The 21,100-nt window shown below is 48.5% G+C and overlaps 1 protein-coding gene across 3 annotated transcripts in view; it reads left to right on the top strand.

Annotated features, from left to right (window-relative positions):
• Positions 1–21,100, top strand: part of LOC146187775 (uncharacterized) — a 98,627-nt gene that overhangs the window by 49,104 nt on the left and 28,423 nt on the right. For all 3 annotated transcript variants that reach the window (XM_084603534.1, XM_084603533.1, XM_084603532.1), the window contains exons 3-5: positions 7,006–7,976; positions 11,832–12,065; positions 14,508–14,723. In XM_084603534.1, coding sequence (XP_084459660.1) covers positions 7,006–7,976; positions 11,832–12,065; positions 14,508–14,723 — 1,421 coding nt within the window. The remainder of the gene's footprint in view (positions 1–7,005; positions 7,977–11,831; positions 12,066–14,507; positions 14,724–21,100) is intronic.

Genomic DNA, 21,100 nt, shown 5'->3' with positions numbered 1-21,100 from the left:
ACGTCAGAGTAAACGCTTTTAAGTTTTGTTATCAATTTTGCTATAATTTATAGACCAGCAAATGTTTTATGTTGTATTATAAACATTATTTTAATTTTGCAAATAAACGATGGTTTAATGAAATGTTTACATGATATCATGATTATTTCATGAAAAATAAACAGGAAATCAATTCCAAGCACTAATTCCTAGCAATATTTTCTTTCTTTTTCTAGTATGTTTTTGAACTAATAGTTCCAACTATCTGTGCAGTAATGCCTGCCTTAGAGAGCAATCGCTGCCCCATTATTTTGGTAGAATGCTTTGCTTATTACACATTGGCCACTGTTACTCAAGGGACACTCCTCAATAATTAATATAAAAGCTTTTCTCTGTGCTATTTATTCAGAGGTGACTATAGGAATTGTATGTCGCGCTGTATTGCGCGCCTAGGCACCTAGTGTCGACACTGACGAAATCATTTCAGCTCTGCCGCAATCAGTAACCGAGGAACTGAAAGAAGTGATGGTATCTCCTGTCATCCCATTACCCACTGTCACGTATTCTTGTTTAGCTTACGTCGCTGGATACATTGTGAAGTTAATCAGTGACTTCGGGTGTGACGCTTGTGCTATCCTTCTTGAAACCAGCGAAAGAAGCAGAAAGTACACTATATTCTGCGAGGACAAGATTCTAGCGGACTGCATTATCCAAAACCAGAGTCTGTAGCCCTCTTGGACAAGGTTGTGTCTTTTTTTTTTAAATCTGTCTTGCACCTACCACACACAAATGTCCTTGAAGTCCTTCAAGTCTTAATCCAGCCAGCACTTGAGAACACACCTTTGCTGAGTTGCCCGGAAGGCATTGACAATAGCTATGCTATAAGGTCCGCTTCTTTAATAAGTGAGAAATTTATCAGAATCCTTCTTGTCAATTATGCTAAGAAAGTGACAGACAGGAATGAAAGGCCAGCTCCTTATGTGCACAAACCGTCCAGAAAGATTTTGAGACTAATTTTCAAGCCACATGTACCGTTTTGATGAATGAGTGCAATGTGTTAACTTTGAAGGACATTTTTTTTTTTTATTGCTTGTTGCTCTTTTCAATTATGCATATCTGTTTATGCCCATTTCCTTGATTAAATGTTGTTGTTTTTTATCACTGTATTAAACTGACTACGACTGTCTACGTGTGCGTCAGTCGCGAGACTACGTATACATCTGCTGAAGTTCAACCTTCATTAATACCGTTTCTTGGGCTAGTTGGTTCATATTTGTACAGCGCCTTTGTCCCGTCTTATTTCTTGTGGTGTGTTTATTTCGGCGCAGTTTTTCACAGTACGAAGTTCAACCTACTGATTTGTTTTAAACGAAGCTAGAACAGCCCACTTCACTAGAGAACTGAAATTTTAACTGTATGCGTAAATTTTTGTTCCTTACTCTGAATCTGAGACGTGCTATGAATTTTAGTTTGCCATGCACTAGCGTCAGGTCGCGCTGTACCTGCTTACAGCTTTCAAAGGCACACTGCATAAAATGGTACATATATTTTTGTGAAAAATTTAGCAGCAAAAAGTGTTGATGTAAGTGCACCCGAAACTTCATTCGACCGTGCGCGACAGCACTGACGAAGGCGCGCACGCGCATTATTGACTATTTTTATTGCTCATACACGATAAATCAGACGCTGATTACGGCTTCTTCCTATAAGCCATAAGGGGTGAAATATCAGGACCTGCCGGTTGCAACCGATGCGGGCGGAGCGAAGAGCGAGCGCGCGTTTCCCTTGCGTGTGAACGGCTGTAGCGGAGGAGAAGCAGTGGGGCGGTGGCGACCCCACCGAGGCGCGGCGGGCGGTGGAAACATACCCCATTGGAGAGGCCGTAAGAGAAGAGAGAAACGCGCTCTCCCTCGAGACCGGCCGTGACAGAACATACACAGCAATGGCAACACGCAGGAGGCGGAACATGCTCTCGGCAGTCCACACACAACCGACACGCAGTCGTAGTAGGCTAAGTCGCCACGGTCGAAGGCTCGCGCGTCAAGTAGGCCGATGCGCTGGTTGGCGGCCACATGCTTTCAGGGTGGTGGCGGCGAACGTAGCGAGAGATGATGAGCCTCGCTGCATCATAGTGCGAAGCTGATGTCGAGAGAGGCACGGGGAGGTGGTGCGCCTGCTTTGCTAGCTGGTCGGTGGTCTCATTTCCATGGCCGCCAACATGTGAGGGCGTCCATTGGAAGACGACTTGAGCTCCGCGTAGCTCCAACTCGTCGAGCTTGGCAACGATGACAAGCGGGAGGTTGTGGCCTATCTCGTGCTTGAGCAGACACGACTGGATGCGGCATATCAAACACGAGGGCGAGAGCAAGGTCTATGGCGGTGAGCTCTGCGACGGTTGAGAAGGTGGGAAGCCTTCACTGTTTTTACAAGCCCCAGCAGGGGCAACACAAGCTGCAGAGTTCCTTGGCTGGAAACGGATCCATCAGTTTAGATGAACTCTAAGTTCATGGTGCACAGCGGCTACTTGCTGTAGAGCACAGAGCGGGCTGAGACGTTTCGTTGTTACACTCGGGAGGTTTGTGGGAACTTGAGGATGGGGAGGTCTGGAGAGGTGCGCTAACTTGGTTGTTGTTGTTGTGTTGTGTTTTATGGCGCATAAGCAACTCAGGCTATCATGCGCCAAGCACAAGGTATATTATGGTTTTTTTTTAGAAGGAATGAAGTGTTAAGATATCATAGCTTGTTCAGGAAGGATGTTTCTTCTAAGAAACTAAAGACACATGAAATGTCTACAATTGCATTCTCTCCTAGGAGAAGTGATGGATGGAATGGTATCTGTTTGGTGTAAAATAGAGTGAAATGCTTTTTCCGTAGCTTTTCGAGTTTTTTACATGAAATTAAAATGTGGTTTATCGTCAGTCCATGTCCACAGTCTTCACATATGGGTTCATCTTCTTTTTTGAGAATGTAACTATGAGTAAGATGCGTGTGTCCTATTCGAAGGCGACATAATATTACCTCCATGAAGCGTTTCTGGTGACTGCATGACTTCCATTCTTCGACAACTGGTTTCACGACGTGTAGTTTGTTGTTTATTTCATTTTTCCATGAGGCTTGCCATTTTTCCCTGAGCTTTTTTTGTATGAATTTCAAAACATCTTTGCGTGGTACATTTACTTTTTCTATTTTTGCTTTTCGGGCAGCTGCTGCACATTCGTCAGCTGTCTCGTTACCTACGATTCCGACATGGCTAGGTACCCAGCAGAATTTAATTTTGTAACCTCGTGTTTCGGCTGATGTTATACAATGTATTATTTTTCCCACTACAGGTTCTGTTGCATTTTTAGAGTGTAATGCTGTGATTAAGCTGAGGGAGTCAGTGTAGATTATACTCTTTTCAATATTGCATTTTATTATTTTTTCCACAGCTATGGATATGGCATAACTTTCTGCAGTGAACACTGATGCACAATTGGGCAACCTAACTGTTTTCTGGCGATTGTTTTCTACGACACCACTACCAACATATGAGGTAGTTTTAGAACCGTCGGTATAAAATGTATTGTGGTCTTTGTATTTTTCCTCTAATGTCAGGAATTCTTGTAATATGTGTTCGTGTGGAGTTTGTTGTTTGTCAAACTGTGTTAAAGTAAGGTCGCATACACAGGGAAATTTATACCAAGGGGGTAATGGATCAGGGCATTGTGCAATGTCGGGGAGTGTATCGAGTATTTTTATTTCTTCGCACATCTGTTCGAAGCGGAGGAGGAGGGGTCTGACTGCTTGCGGTTTGTTGTTGAACAGGGTTCTGGACGGGCACTTTGTTACTATGGGGTAGCAGAGGTGTGTTGGTAGCGAACGGATCTTAAGAATGTATGAACAAGTTAGCATGGTTCTTCTGTCCTCAAGAGATGGTTCGTTCGTTTCTACATACACACTTCGCACAGGCGACGTCCTGTATGCCCCGGTCGAAAGACGCAGACCTAGGTTGTGGACTGGGTCTAGTCGTTTTAGGTATGAGGGTCTTGCGGAACCGTAGACTATGCAACCGTAGTCCAAGCTCGAACGTACAACTGAACGATAAATCTGCAGAAGGCATGTCCTGTCGGCTCCCCAGCGTTTACGTGACAGCACTTTGAGTATATTTAAAGATTGGGAGGCTTTCTTTTTAAGGGTGTTTATGTGGGGGAGGAAAGTAAGCTTTCTGTCGAAAGTAATGCCTAGAAAATTATGTTCGTGTTTTACTGGGAGAGCAATGTCATTGAGGTAAACTGTAGGGTCCACTTGCAAACCTCGTCTAAGTGAGAATAAAACGGCTATTGATTTCTGTGCAGAGAACCTGAAACCATTTCTATCTGCCCATGTCGCTAGTTTATTCACTGTTAATTGAATTTGTCTCTCACACGTTGATACATTAGAGGATGTACATGCTATTTGTAGGTCATCGACATAGACTGAATGCATGATGGTCGTTGGGATTATTTTTACTATGGAGTTCATTTTTACTATAAACAGCGTGGTACTCAAGATGCACCCCTGAGGGACACCATTCTCCTGAGTGAAACGTTTTGACAGAGTAGCTGCGCTAACTTGGGTGGTGATCCCAGGAGCTCGTTCAGTATTAGGACAGCCCCTCCCACTCGTGAGCGACTGTTGTTGCGCAGATAGTGGAGCAGAGGGGCGCACTCAGGTGCCCGATGCATGCGCTCGACATGGTTGAGCAGCGTTTGGAGCGCTCTGAGGGAGACGGGAGAAAAGCGTGTGTCCGCATAATAATAATAATAAAAATGTATTATTTACTTTTTCCAGTACAAATACAGGCCTGCCAAAGCCTCCGAAGGCTTGAATGGCAGTGCCAGGCAGTAGACAGCATATATATAAACCATGCATCGAGCAGACATGTTGGAAAAAAAACAACCAAAAAGCAACCTTAAAAAAAAAACAGTGAGAGGGCAGGGATGGGTAGGGATTGTAGAGAAACTTGGCAGGCCGTAGAAGAGCCGGAGTGCTGTCCGATGGTCTGAGTCGAGGGAGTGCAACTTGCATGGCGCGAGGTTGACGAGAGGAAGGGCGTAGAGCACCTGGGACGTGGCCATATAGCATCATAAAGTCGCTGGCATAGTGCAGGTGTGGCACCTTCGCCGCGCGCAGGAAAGCGACGAGCTTGTGCAGCGACTCTGTGGGTCTCTTTGCGGAGAACCTTGACTGCGGGAGATCACTTGAGGGATCAGTAGATGAGATGACCCAAATATAGGACCTGCTTGCTCCACGGGAGAGGTTGGCCGCCGAGACGAAGTGTGGTGAGCCCCCGGAGCGCCCTGTACCCGCGGGGGCGGACCAGGAGTGCCTTGGTCTTGTCACTCGAGACGGTTAGGCCGATGTTCGTCAGGAAGCCCACTACATTGTCCAGAGCGAGCTGGAGGGGGCGAACTGTGTGGTGTCACTTTGATGTTGGGGAGGAAGCGAAGAGCGCTACGTCGGCAACGTAGATGGCAACACGCACAACATGACAATAGGTAGCTGATGCTATCGCCAGACCCGAGAGCCCCAAGTTGATAAGAAAGGGGCTCAAAACACTGCCCTGAGTGACACCACACGGCACAGGACTAAGCTCAGAGCGAACGCGCACGCGGATAGTTCGGCCCCTCAGAAAGCCACAGCCATAGTTGTGAAGGTGTCCAGTGTATTAAGTAGCGGCGCTGTTTTTTTATTTTGATTTGTTCTTTCAAACTAACGTTTCTGCAGCTTTCCTGATAAGGATCATGAGGCCAGACCTCTGGCTAGACCATGCACAAAAAAAAATTACGGCCGATTTGCGTAGTTGATCAAATGCGAAGTAGGTGCGTAGCACCGCTTAACCGTTGCACTTCAGCATGTCAAGCATGGAGAACCTGCGCCGCAGTACCTGACGGCCCGGCTTCATCCATGGCGACGCGAAGCAAACGCGCGGCGCAGCCGCGTCCCGTCTTCAATGGTCCTTACTATAAATTAACTAAAATAGGCACAATGTACCTCTTTACAATGCACTGCTCTGCGGCCGAAAGGTCGGGGGTGTGATTGTAGGGGAGAAAAGAGAGAAGAGAGAGGGAAACACGCTTAAAGGCAAGCGCCAGTTAAGGCGCGGAGGTAAGCAAAAGCACCTTCACGGCGCGGCGAGCAGCTCGGAGCCGAGGTCCAGGGAGCACCGCGCGTGCACGTCTGCTGTCCGTGAAGGTTGAGGAGAAACTGATGCATGGGGGGAGATGCCGAAGTTGAGGACGCGCGAGCGACACACGACTGCTCACTGCGGAGTACCACACCTTTGTGAAACGCTGCCCAGTCACGGCCGCCACGTCTGCAACTGACATGTCCCCTCTCTCACTGTCTTACTCTCTCACTGGGTGCATCTACGCGGCCGCTCCGCCACCTCAGTGTTAAGTCGCATGATGCGGACGTCGCCACTTTCCCTTCCTTCTCTTCAAGTTCACGAAGAGACGGATGGACAGAGAGAGAAAGAGCGGCTTCTGCTGCAGCTATGCGGCCGCTCCGCCTCCTCAATGCTGAGCCGTGCGATGCGCGTAGCCACCTTCTCTTTCTCCAGTTGAAGTTCATGAAGAGAGAGAGAGAGAGAGCGGCTTCGGGCAGACATCGGCGAAATCCGTGATTGCGGATAGTAGTGCTACGCACTAAAAGAAATCTGGAAGAGCAGCGAAGCAGGAGCAAGACACAAATAACAATCGAAAGAAAAAGGGCATTGATGCCTGTGTATCGTAACCCACCACTCAGGCAATCGTCGATTCATGGAATGAAGTAGCAGTTGATATAGTTGTACAAAATACCAGGTTTTTCTCCTTTTCGTCTTTTTCTTTTTACTATCTTTAATGTCTGCAGCGTCAAAATGTGTATACATTCATTCAGTGCCTGACTGTAACAAGTGCCATTTTACGTGCACGCGTCGCCCTGACACGGTTTAAGAAACCGTTCATGCGTGCTGCCGCAGGAAACTGTCTTGCCACCTTTTGAATGTCGTGTGAACATTCCTTTCAGAGGAGACGAATTCTACGACGGCCAAGCCAGAAACGATCACCTACCGCATGACTGTGCTAGACAGCGTGCACAATGACACCGAGCTGTACAACACCACATCGGGGAGCGTCATTATCGTGGGCCGCAATGCCAGGCAGCGATCAAAGTTCTTCGAACGGGATCCCACACTCACGAACGCCGAGTCGAGAACGTCGGGTTTCCGCAAAGCAAAGATCGTTAGCGACGGCAGTGCCACTGACGCGACGAGTGGCAGAAGCAACGGCTTTTCTGATCCCGTGCCCGAGTCCAGGATAGTGAACGATCCGGAAAGCTACTTTCCCATCAAGGGCTTCATTCCGATCATAGGAGTCCCCGAGAAGAAACCCGATCGCCATCGCCCTGACAGCTCGCAACACTTCGTTCCCAGCGGCTTCTTCTCGACAGTCAAGAGCCGTCCCAACGGCCCTACCATGGTCGAGTACTCACCCGCGGCCCCTCCGACGCCTTCCGGCCAACCTGCGTACTTTCCGCGCAAGCCGCAGGGGCCTCAGAACGCCCTTCCGCCCATCGTTCGGCCCGAGAAGAAAGGCTACGGCTACAACGTGGAAAAGCACACCGCGTCCTCGACCATCAACCGCAGCGGTCCTCGGCCCGGGAAGCACCTGGACGAAGGGCGAGGGCCGTTCGGCAACGCTCTGGGAGCGTCGTACGTGAGCGGCTCAGATTTGCCTCCCGAGTATCCGATGGCGGACTTGGGCGGCCAGGAGTGCGTGTGCGTGCCTTTCTACCTGTGCAAAGACGGCTATGTGGCAAGTCCTAGGTTGGACCAGGTCGCCGCTCCGCCGCCCCCGTTCGGCGGGTCGGAACTCCTGATCCCCATCGACGAGCGAAGCAACGACCGGGTCGCCGACGACGCCGTTTCGGGGGAGAGAGGGGCCAATGACAGCGCACCGGCTGTCGAGTCTCGCATGAGGAGGGACACCGGAAACAAGGTGAGACCTCGAAGCTTTACAAGAAGTGCGGTAAGGTTAGTGCGGTTGGTTTGGATGATCCGCAACTAGTGACGCATGTTAGCGGATTGAGCGAGGAAAAATGAAACGACGTAGATAAGGGCAAACTTGCTTTTACAAACGCTTACCGTAACTCCACCTTAAAACCCACTGTATGCTAAAACCTGCTGAGTGAGAATTGTAACTTCCTCCTTGACTCGACGGTGAGCTGGAAATGATTGGGCGCGCCCCGGACAACCATGGTTTCTAGTGCAGATTAAATGGCACAGAGAATGATAATCTGCCTTCGGTCGTATGTTTCACGCAACAGCGTCAAGGAGAGTATATTGGTCCTTGGTTAAAGGCCCCGTTCAGCAAGAAGTCCGGTCTTGTGCGAACTGTCAGTCGCATCGCTGCACTAGTGTCGGGATGGGCGAGTCGACAGGCATGTCAAGATAGAAATCCAGACCCGCTAGCTCAGTGCCATGAATGGCCGTTCGTACAGCTTGCTTAAAGCACCGTGAAAAAGATCTGAAGGGAAACCTCAGTTCGGTTGTTTTTCATACTGTCCAGCCATCTCCATCCCCTACCCTGCTTACAGCGGGGTTTTACAGATGTCGGTCGGTCTATCACATATATGTGGCTTGCTTACGACTGTGGGCTAAAGAGAATGTATATATGGGATAATAGAGGCAAGAATTAAAAAGCTACAATAAAAAAAGTTAGTATAGGGGAGGCACAGGCGATCGCCCCTGGTTACAGAGCCGTTAAACGCTGTTGGGCACATACGATGACCGGGATGATGCGGGGAAAGGCATCCTTTTTTTTATTGCGAAAGCAATAAGCCGAAGCGAGACCTCGGGTGGCCGCAGCTACGCCGGGAAGAGACTACCAACTCTGGTCGCTCCCTTCACATGGAAGGGTGATATCAGGCTGCCGTTTGCATTCTCGTTACGTCCATGCGGCTTTGTTGAGGCGTGACTTTATATGTGGGCTGGTAGCTTACGCTCTCGCGTCATACCCTTAAAGGATGAGTTTAAGTGTCCCTAATAATGTAGCACCTTACACTGATACGGCTTGACAAGGGAGCAATGTAGCAGGCAAAAGAAGCTTCCGCAAACTGAAGCTGCTGCCGACGCCACATCTCAAACGACACTGCCAGCAGGGGGCTGATCGGGAGCTGAAGCGTCATATTCAGATGACAGCAGTGAAAGGCACTCGATGCACGTATGATTGCTGATGCCGACGAAGCCGAGCAGAAAAGCCTGCATAAGCAAGAACGGAGTGCAGACTCGGTATGCCTTCCCACTTGTGTGAATCTGGGCCAGAAAATTATCAACTCATGAAAGGCGAACTCAAGAATTACGCTAATAGAATGATCACTTCAATTAGACCGAGCTCGTTTCGTTCAACTCTCTGTTCGAAGCCCATCAACACCTACAGTCTTGCAGCAGTGTATTTTTCAAGATAAAAGGATATCCGCCTGATACTTATCCCGTGCGAATCCAAAATAATCGATGATAACGGAAAAAAATTATTATCGTGTGTTTAGCATGGATGAAGTTGATTAAGACGTACGAAAGCACTGTTTAGAATGGTTTTGCTTGACGATTTCCAGTTGAGAGTGTTGAACAAAGTTTGCCAAAGAGTTTATTGCATCTTTATTGGGTCTTTATTGCATGCCACACACTCAGAAGTATTCGGTTCGAATCCTTATTACAGTCCCCGACACAAACGAGGAAACACACGCTCCCATAGCGGCTGGTGTCACAGTTGCTATGGAAACCAGCGAGAAAAAAATTAATTGGCTGTGATGATCATCGCGCCAATAAATTGGTTTCGACGAAAGAAGATGCGTTGTCTCACTCTTAGTAGACATCGGTATAAAGGAGGGGCTGAAAGAATTGGAAGAAGCGCCGCAGAGGGTAACCCTTCAGCTCATAGTTTTTTTTTTTTTTTTTTTTGATTCCCCATCGTTGTTGGCCTCGGCACCTGATCGCGTTATCTATCCGCACCGAGCACTGGGAAGCACGGAATATGCGGCGTGCCTCTTCGCTCTTTCTTTCTTTATTTATTTCAAAGTAGACAAAGGATTACATCAGACACTGAAGGATCCTTAGCCAGAGGCTAGTCGTGGATCCCAAAATGGATACAAGTATGTCTACTGACGACTGAGGAAGAAAACAAAATACATATATACCGGTGCAAAATGAAACAACTATAATACAAAACAACATGATACAAACTAAAAATCTATTACTTGACGAAAATAACGAAACGAGAAAAAAAAAAAGGTGATTTCATATTCAGAATACTAGGCCACAGGTAGAGTATGGAAATAGCCACTTTATTGAGACAAAAAACGTTTAAGTGCTCTAAATGTATTAGGTGAGGAGATGTTGGAAGTAAGTGCGGCTGAACGAGAACTGGACGGAGGAATGAAACTAAAGGAAAGGAGCTGCCGTTGACACCAAACGCAACAAGTTCATTGCTAGACATGTTCGACGGGGGACAAAACCTTGCCGGACTATTGAGTCGCAGCCGAAGCGGATGGCTGTCGTCAGAAAGCGCTGTGGCGGAGCGTGTGTGGCGATGAAAAGAGGTTATAGACGTGATGGCATGGCGAACCTGACAGTCCTGTTTTAGATGGTAAAGCTCGGTTCACGTTCAAAAATCAGCGGAATGTAAACGTGCTGCTGCGTAGACAAATACGCTACGGGAGTGCTTCCACATGGAATTACAGGCGAGATATGGGCGGCAACCCACCGCAAGCACCCCGTGAGGTGTTTTCACCAACAATCTTCCAAAAACGGGATTTCGCACTTGTTTCCGAAACAGGCTTCTCAAAAAAGCTGACGGTCGGGCGCACCACTTCCGTCCCCTTGAGGCGAAGAGTCGCAGGCGAAATAAAAGGGTCTGGAATGCTTATATCACACTGCAGGCAGCGAAGCCCAAGAAGGAAATGTCTACAAGAAAAAACACTGATAAACATATGCAACAACGCGTAAGCAGTAAGGAGGAGGAGGAGGAAAAAACTTTATTTAAAAAAAATGTAAACACTCCCAGGAGGACCTCTTAGACCAGGAGCCCTCTGGCTGTTCCTTCTAGCTTAGCCCGCTCGACCAGCCGTAACTGATCTGCAGGTAAACAAAGCACGCGAAGCAAGTCTTAAACCTTATATGGTCAAGAGATTTAACACAGTCTGCCGGCAAACAATTACAATCAGTCTGCGGGAACAAAGAGTGCTTAAATAAATTTGTCCGAGCACGTACGTGAGTGGTGAGCTGAGCCCTTTTCAAGCAACGTCTCATGGCCACTGTGACTCCAAACTTAACGCGATCAAAATGAAACACTCTTATAATGCTCGCCGCTACGTAAGAGGCACCCGGTACAAAACGCTGGACATAGGCCGCAGTTTACATTATACGAATGGCTAAGCAGAATCGCGGCCGATGGGAACCCAGCTCTGTATAGAGTAGCCAGAGTCTCTGGAGGGGGGACGAGAGCGTGCGGGGTTAACCTCAAAAGAGTGTAGAGGTGGGCTTGATGGTTTACGATCATGGTGGAAATAGCAATAAAACATGACGGAGCAAGAGCGCAACACAGGCACAGTGCTGTTTTAGTGCTATTTCCACCATTATAGATTAACATGCACCAGCCCGCAAACCGGTAACAGTCCACCGTCTCCTTCCGTGTCTTCATTACGCTGGTGGAATGGGACATACGAACCGGAGAGTTCTGAACAAAAAACAAATTAAAAGGAAGAACGCCAGTGAAGTCCACTCACCAAGTGCTGTGATTTTGGTACAGCAGAATGGCGCGTTTAATGCGTGCGTGTGCTTTGTCTTGTCCGGACAGACGGAGGCACCGGCGTACGCGACGGACATCATGCAGCGGATGCTGGGCGCCAGCTTCAACCCTTGCGGAATGCTGCGCACGTGCTGCAAGCTGCCGGAGCCTCCGCATCGCGGGGGTCCTGTCTTCCAGCATCCGGGCAATCCCGTCCCGCCTGAGATTTTGGAGCAGCTGTTCCCCAAGAAGCCCGCCTTCGGACCGCACCGCAGACCTCCGCCGGCTAACCACTACCCCATCGTGAGTGATGCCCGACATTTGACGAGACGCCGGCTGTGCCAGGGTTTCCTAATAATAACGAGGACACCGTGGACAGCAGTCGTTCCCCTCCGGGAAAAAAAGTGAACAGAGTGGGCAGGGAAAACACATATGCCCTTTGAAACGAAAGGGAAGAAATTTACTGGGGTCGTGGCTGCCGCAAGACGAGGTTAAATTGAAATAGATAGGAGAGGTTCATCAGCAGAAAACTTTCGTTTGCTAATGACAAAAGAGTGAGTGGCAGCTAGTGCACGCATAAAATCTGCCGCGTCTCTTATTCAGAATACCAATTTCTTCTTCTAATGACTGTTTCACCTCATAGTCTCAGTGTCCATGAACACTCAACACAGATTAGTCTGCTATTCAAGTTCAGTGCTTAAGGAAGTGAGACGGATTTCGCATGGATTTGAACAACTTGGAATGTGCGTCGTCTGCACACCCTTCGTACAACTCACGTGGCGATTATGCGGTGCGAGAACGAAGGCCATTGATGATTAAGCACAACTGCTACTGCAGAGAGGGAAGCACTACCGACAACTAAGTAAGCGTTCATTCATCACAGTTGCGGTAAAAGGACGTATCGCTCGCAAAGAGACAGCGACCAAAACTCCGTCCACTTTTACGCTCCTGGCCAAAATGCACTCCCTTTCGCTATGTCAACGTTTTTTAGGCAGCAAAGCGCGAGTTTATTGGTTAGAAAAAACCTTGGCCGGCAAGCATTTAGGAACTGTGACGACGGTTTTGCATGAACTCAAAAATTTGTGACCGCAGAAGCTGTCGTCGTGCCTCTGCAGTCCCTTCATTGTTTTTTACCATTTCTCAACTTATACATTCGCGTTCAGCGAAAGTAACCGTCTTTGAAGTAACGTAACCAGTCGATGCAGGCCGATGTGTTTCCTCATTGACAGAGTAGCGATATAGCTATCTGCTCAGTGCTTGGGAGACAAACTAAGCGGCAGCGCAGATAACGCAGAAATGGATTTGGATTACCCATGGTGCCTCCGTGGCAATTATTTTTCAGAACCGGAAATAAATAAAACTCCGCTGTGAGCGCTTCACATGCCCGGAAAGACAAATGCTAAAGTCGCGTTTCTGTAGAAAAGTGTACCTGGTCTGATTAGGCATCCTATAAATTTGTTTTAGTGGCCAGGCGCATTTTGGGGGCAACTAACAACTGCTTCCCCTCAAATCCTTCGCTGTAGCAATTGCGGCAAACTCTCAAACAATGCGAATTTTGTGCACTGGCTGCCAATATGCATTCGACAGTTTTCTGCGCCGCGCTTTTCACACAACTGCCCCGTAAAAGAGCGAACTGCATTCTGTCAGCCTGACATGCATTTATTCGTGACTGCGAAGCATGCCTCGAGGGGGCGATAGAGGATGCCTCTACACGCTGATGATGGTGGTAACGGTAGCGAAAGCGGCCAAGCGTCCGTGCACGGATTCCTTTTGACCAACGCCGTCTTAGTAACAGGTTGGTTGGAACCCGTTAAGTAGAAAGGACGTCTTTTTCAAAAGCGCTCGCCATGTACGCGGGCTTCCATCTCTCCTACCCGCCCGAGTGGCAGAGAGGCGTTCAGTTTCTGACATGAAGCTCGCGGGTGCTATCTCGACACCGGCGGTCGTTTTCGAGGGAGGCGGATATATACCCGCGTGCTATCGAATTGCGGCGCCCATTAAATGACACCGGGTGGAATTTAAAACCACACGATCCACCAGCCACTTTATGATGCTGTTATAACTCGCGTCTCTATAGGTGAGATTTTGCTTATGGAATCGCCAGATTCATGTACGCGAGATAGATGCTCGAAGGGGGACGAAATCACCGTCTGGACCACATCCGTCTGCTTTAAGGCGTATATGATACGAGAAAAACTCCTGAGGCCAAAATTAGTTTGATTTTCAGTCGAACGGTTAGCATGTCATGAACCCCGTGAAATCTTCTATAGTTTTGTGTTGCAAAGTGCTGAGTTTTTTTACGGCGAAACACATTAGCATCTTAGTTAAAGCACTGAAGAGGCGTGGCTCTTCGTTAACTTTAGTGCACAGATTATAGTCGGTTACAAGTCAAGAATTCAGCGGTAAATACCACTCATAGGAGTCTTTCCAGCCATTGGCGTCAGCTCTGAACTCTTGTCCCTCTCAAGAGGGCACAGCTCCAGCCTCTGTCCATGTTTTCCTCCGGCTAGGCAGTCTCTTTCCTTTCTTCCATAGACTTGGAACTATCGCCAACGTAACGCCCTTTACACCTACTGGTATGAGAGGGGGAAACGTTACTTTATGCCTCAATTGCAGAGAGGTTCCTGTCTGTCGATGCCATTGGTTGGAGGGCTTCCTTTGAGTAGTATTCTCGGCTACATTCTTTACTTGACTATAGAGATTTGGCCGAGCAATGAGGCACGCTTGTCGGCGGTGTACACGCAGCGAAAGCCAGTGAGGCGGCCTCCGGTGCCCGTGGATGCGACGCTTCCGTTTCCGGCGCCTTCGGTAGGTGTGTTGGGCCCCGTGTTCCCGCAGTCCCAACTTCCCGAGGCCCCATACCCTACGTGCGGAGCCCGCAACGCATTCGGCATCCACGGACGAGTCAAGAACCTGCACTACCCGGAGAGCGGCGCCGACTTCGCCGAGTTCCCCTGGCACGTGAGTACAAGCCCTCGGAATAATCAATCGATTGTGGAGATCGACAGGCATTGGCGACCACATTTATTTGATAAGAGGCGAAGGTCCCGAGCTTCCTGAGCTCTCATGTCCTCTTCGGCACGTGGTGAACGCCACGCGAGTCGCTACACGATCAATCAACAAATAAATCAAAATGATTATTTAGCATGTCCAGAAGTCACCATTCGATCCAAATAACTGCAGCATAAATGAGAAAAGTATATAAACATTTGCGTGGCAAGTATGACACTAAAATAAAAACACTAAGGATGTTAATTTTCATCCGTAAAACGAAAGGAAACAAAACACAATTGACCCCTTTACGGGGGACTAAAACATTGAGACATAAAGAAGATATACTTAATAACTGGACACTTTCTTCTATGCCTAGACGAAGACAAGTCCTGTTGTCGAAACGTTGGCTTGCGAACTGAGGATTCCCCCTTCAAACGTTATTCGGTTTTCTTTGATATGGACACTTTAAATCCACATTGGAAGCACGATCCATGTTCGAGTATGGAGTGAGCAGCTTACTGTCAGAAAAGAGCCTTTTTCTCTCAGCTTAGTTAAAGAAAATGGGGCTCGCGTTACCAAAAATATTGTGAATATGTTTTTTTCCAAAATACCTTCGTCGGAGTAGAGAACTTTGGCGATCGCTCCGAAGTGCAGTAGCGTATCGGTCACCACGTAGCATAGCAACGTCGCGTATCTGGCGAGTTGTTAATGCACCGTCATCCCCAGCCAAACTACACTCACAAAGGCATCTTCCATAGCCCACCGGTTAATCCGGTCCTCTACCATATACATATTAAAGCAATTCACACTGAGACGGAAAGAAAGACAGAAATAGAACATAAAGGTTAACTACGCAATGATCAGTAGGCAACTATACGCGTGTGGTGGGTAGCAAAGGGAGAAAAATGAAAAAGCGGCAATGAACCCAAGGAGCACGCCGTCAATGGACAGCCATCAGCCCAATATTGGAGGAAACCGGCCACCCCAATATTGGGGCCAATAATGGTGTTTCATTGGGGACCTACCCGTCCAAGATTTATTCCAATCTACTAGACTGGCTTTCCAACAATGGCCACCAATGGCAGACTAGGTTATTTATTGGCATGCAGCCTCACTCAACAGCTACCCAATATCTTCCACCCAAGCATACCCACTGGCTCCTATATAACGTACATCCAGCCACTCTCACTGGCAATCCAATACTTGCAACCAAGCTTACTCATGGCTTTTAATAAGTGCTATCCAGCTAGGCTCATCGGCTGCCCAGCATCGCCCACCCAAGCTTGTCCACTGGCTTTGCATCATTGGCATCCAAGCAATCCCATTTTTGTTTAATGTTGTTTTTTGTGACAATTTTTTATTTCATGGGTGTTACGGCGCAGAGGCAGCTAAGGCCATCATGCACCAAACACAGGGTTGAGTTTGTTTTTGTGCAGGTATTTTACATGCAGCTCATAATATATATACAGCATCCTGAAAGTACACATGCATTCACACAAAAAGCCAGAATTGTCCGTTTCATGGGTATTTATTAGGTGCGCATGTGGCACATAGTGAAAAATAACTATAGGCAGAATTATTTCAGACTTCCGGGACTTCACCTCTGGTTAGGTCCATTGACAAGGTGTCGGCAGATCCCAGGCTGTAGGAAGACGCCGCATTAAAGGCAGCTTCAGCAGGTGTCTGCCAAGCCAGCATCTCTAGCATGCGACGTTTGTTCTCGGTTATAAGGACAACGGCTTTCAGCAGTCCTTGCCGATGTATGCTCGAGCAGCTTTCATGTCACCATCTTCCTTTCGTACAAACATCTGCTGGCGAAAACTTTTGTTTTCGCCAGCAGATGCAGAATATTATGCAGAATTGATTTTTTAGTACAGCTTGGGCAAACTGTTCATGAGCAGTAAAATTTGCCACTGCTATAAAAGTGATTTGTCCAAGTGAATGTGCTGAAATCAGGATTCGTGAAAAATGCATATTTTCTGTTTTGTGCAAAAGAGTTAAAGCAAAATCTTTTCTTACTCTTACATAAACAGCAGATAAGCACATTCTGTTAATCTTAATTATCAGGTGCCAATGACTGACAAGATGATTAATTTCCAGTGAATACGCCGCACTGTATAAAAAATGGATATCTTACCGGTCGTAAAACACAGCCTTGCATGCAGCGTCAACCGAAGCAGCCCAAGAGGAAATTATCACGCAAAGGTCCGTCCTCGTAATCCCGAGTCTTTCCTCCTGCAGGGAAGTGTAGCAACATGGGTGGCAAATAAAGCAACAAAGGCTCCCAAAGACCTACTCCCTTAAGAACATATATCGTAAAATAAAGGGTCAGTGGTACTCACACTGAGCTGCAGACTGTTCCGCGAGACGGGACGAGGCATGTCTTGGTTCTACTGTTTATTCTCCGGTGTGAGCGGACTCAGCGGAGCTGCAGAAGACAACCCGCGAGGCGTGCACCTGCACTGCTAGAGAGGAGAAAAGAGCAAAGAGAGAGAGCGCGCCGGCGCCAGTCGTGTGAGCGCGGCAGTGCTGTCCGCATGGTTTCATATGACATCGCAAGTTTCAATTTCGCCGGGGTTCAATGGACGCGTGGGAACGAAGAAAGCGTACGTTGCCACGGCGGAGGCTGGCGTCGCAAACAGCCGCCTGTCTAACACTGCTAGAAAGAACGTACCGTTTTTGCCAAAAGCAACCAGACTGCCCGATTTGCTCCTTAGCCGTGTAGTTAAGGACATTAATCACCTGTACGGAACAAAAGCCCATCACTCTTATCTTAAAGACCATTTCTTGTCTTGAAATAGATCAAGGGCTCCAAACACGGTTGAGAAGGAAATCCTGCAGCCTGGTTACTTTTGGCAAAGACGGTACGTTTTTTTCTAAACTGTTACAGCGAACGAACGTAATTTTCATATTGAAATACCCTCGGTCTGGTTGCAATGTGTTCTGACAATATTGTCATGGTGTTGGCGACTGGGGCTAGGTTAACAAGAACGGTAAGGTGGAATTGCACGGCCCGAGTTTTAGGTACGTCCTGCGAGCCCGGAGCTGATCTGCTGTGGAGCTGCGAGTCCGGAGTCCGGCGATCTGAGCTACCGTAAGTTGCCGCAAGATGACGTTTGAACACACTCCAAGAACACAGCTGCTCTTCATGGTTCTCGAACCACGTCCGAGCGCTATCCTCAAGGCTGAAGTATAGATTTCGAAGCCGTGCGGCGTCATTCCAGAGGTTGAATGTAGCTACCCTTTCGTAGTGCTGCAACCAGTCGTCGACGTCTTCGTAGGTGTCCCTGTGTAAGGTCTTTGGGACGTGGGGGTTCTGAAACGTCACGTAGGTGGGGGTCGCGCCAGGCATTGCGACGACGTCGTGGCTGCCGGTAGTCATGCCCGAGGGGGAAAACTCAGGTGGTAGGCCTCGTTGCCTGCGGCTAGTGCGGTGAACAGGCGTTTCCTCGAATATATGACCAGCACTCCTGCTTAACTTAGGGGTACGGGACATCAGACCTCACCTCCACCAGATTTGTCACGGTGTTGGCGACTGGGGCTAGATTAACAGAGCCGGTACAGGTGGAATTGCACGGTCCGAGTTTTAGGTACGTCCTGAGAGTCCGGAGCCGATTCACTTCAACGTCGTTTTCACTCCGAGCGCCCCCTGGCAATATTCCTGAAAAGCATGAAGAATCTTCCAAGAATACTGCATAGGAACAAGCATTTAAACGCGTGATGTTAAGCCGACTTTGCAAAAATATTCGAAGGCAGGTCATGAGAGTTATACACGCGCTTATACAGCTTTCGAACAAAAATAATTTCCTTGAAGAGCAGCATGACCAGGCAACAGTAATTTTATGACAAATATTTCAGTGGTGAGCACGCATTCATATTTTTTTGTTTTTGTAAAACGAAAAAATTCACTAACATTTATTTCCAGTCTCCAATAGTGGGGTTGCTATGCTTCAAGCTTCTGCAATATTTTCTCTTGTAAGTCTTTACCAGCAAAAATAAGTCCGAACTAGTTAACAGCTGCCACAGCAAGTACACAACTTAGTAAAAAGTTGGGCAACGTGCAATGGTATTGAATTTAAATACACTTCATTCTAAAACATCTGAGAAAGCTTGATTTTTTTCTCTACTAGGGGAAGGTAGAGAACATATAGAAAATAATGTTTTTGTTGTAGAAGACCTTGAACAGGGCGCTACGCCGTCAACAGTCAATAGAACGTTCGGCGATCAGTCGTGAGACTTGTGTCAGCACCCGCACAGGCGTCGGAGCGAGCTTCGTCGTCGTTTTCTTCCCTGACCGTCACGCGCGTTGAACATGATTGTCGTTCTCTTCAGCATCAGGCGCTGAACATATCAGAGCCGAATACCTGTCCTACAACTTCCCCCGGGCGAAAAGACGCCATCCTGGCGGCTTATGACGATGCGACGATGGCAGGATCGTAGTAAGGTTTCAGGCGGTTACTGTTTTCACGATTGCGGCGACGGTGGTCAGTGGATGGCGTAAGGGGTTCGATAATGTAGTTGACGGAGGATGTTTGCTTGACAATGCGGTAGGGACCCCGATACTTGCTCAGACGTTTGGATGAACGAACGGCCGGGACAGGAGGAAGGTACCCATAGCTGTACAGTAAGTAGGAAGAAGTGCAGATTGATCTCGGGTGGTTTTCTGCTGTTGCTGGGCGTGAAACGTGGACCGTGCTAACTGGCGGCATTCTTCAGCATAAGTTGCAGCTTGTGAAACAGTCGCGAATTCGGAAGAATCCGGTCGGTAAGGGAGAATGGTGTCCATGGTACAAGAGGGCTCACGACAGTACAGGAGGAAGTATGGCGAGAATCCGGTGGTTGCTTGAGTGGCAGAGTTATAAGCGAATGTAATGAATGAAAGAAGCGGTCCCAGTTGGAGTGGTCGGAAGCGACATACATTGCCATCATGTCGCCCATGGTGTGGTTAAAACGCTCCACCATTCCATTTATTTGCTGTTGGTACGCGGAGCTGGCGCGGTGAAAGATTTTGCATTCCCTAAGAACAGCTTCCACAACTTCAAAACGGAAGGCGGGACCTCCGTCACTCAGCAATTCTTTGGGAGCCCCGTGGCGAAGAATGATGTGATGGAGGATGAAGGAGGCAATGTCTTGGGCTGCAGCAGATGTCAAAGGCGCCGTTTCGGCGTGTGAGATGATCAATTGCAATGATGATCCAGCGATTGCCTGTTGATGTGCTAGGAAGCGGGCCGTACAGGTCGATTCCAACGCGCTCAAAGGGCTGAGCTGGGCAGGTCAGCGGCTGCAGAGGAGCGGCCTGCTGGCGAGGTGGGTGTTTTCGGTGCTGACACTCTTGGCAAGACTGGACGAATTAACGAACATCCCACGCCAGTAGTACCGCTGTCGCAGGCGAGTGAAGGTTTTCAATAAGCCGGCACACTGGGGATCGTCGTGGTAATGGGAGCAAATCACAGAGCGCAGATGGGTCGGAATTACAAGCAGCCACTTTCTACCATCCGGAAGGTAATTCCTACGGTAGAGGAGCTCGTCTCTGATAGCGAAATGGTGAGACTGGCGACGGAGAGCGCGGCAAGGAGGTCGTGAAGCGCGGCCGGATAAAACATTCAGGAGTGAAGCGATCCATGCGTCTTTGCGTTGCTCGGAAGTCATATCGGTGGGCATGTCGGTGGGATGTAGAACGGATATAGCAGGAGTGGCTTCAGATGGCAAGGGAGAACGTGAGAGAGCATCAGCATCGGCACGTTTACGGCCAGAGCGATAGATGACGTTAATGTCGTATTCTTGGAGCCTCAGAGCCCAACGGGCCAGTGGACAAGAAGGATCTTTCAAAGAAGACAGCCAGCAGAGGGAGTTATGATCGGTGACGAGATCAAAAGAACGGCCATACAAGTAGGGGCGAAATTTTGCTATTGCCCACAGGATAGCGAGGCACCCTTTCTCGGTGACGGAATAGTTTGCTTCAGCTTTTGTTAGGGTCCGACTGGCGTAAGCGACAACGTACTCATCAAAGCCAGACTTCCGCTGAGCGAGTACTGCGCCGAGGCCGACGCCACTGGCATCAGTGTGGATTTCCGTGGGAGAAGAAGGGTCGAAATGACGCAGGATTGGCGGAGTCATCAGAAGGTGGCGGAGTGTCGCGAAGGCATCATCACAGTGCAGAGACCAGGCTGAAGGATCGTGGCTGAACAGAAGCTTGGTGAGAGGGTCGATGATCGTGGCGAAATTGCGAACGAAGCGGCGGAAGTACGAGCAGAGGCCGACAAAGCTGTGGAGTTCTTAAACATTGGTTGGCTTGGGAAATTATGCCACAGCGCGCAATTTTGCCGGATCGGGAAGAACGCCAT

Source organism: Amblyomma maculatum, chromosome 5 (genome assembly GCF_055883805.1).
Source record: "Amblyomma maculatum isolate TAMU_Amacu chromosome 5, ASM5588380v1, whole genome shotgun sequence".
Taxonomy (NCBI): domain Eukaryota; kingdom Metazoa; phylum Arthropoda; class Arachnida; order Ixodida; family Ixodidae; genus Amblyomma; species Amblyomma maculatum.
Note: the sequence above shows the minus strand (reverse complement) of the source record. Positions and strands in the feature narration are given on the sequence as shown.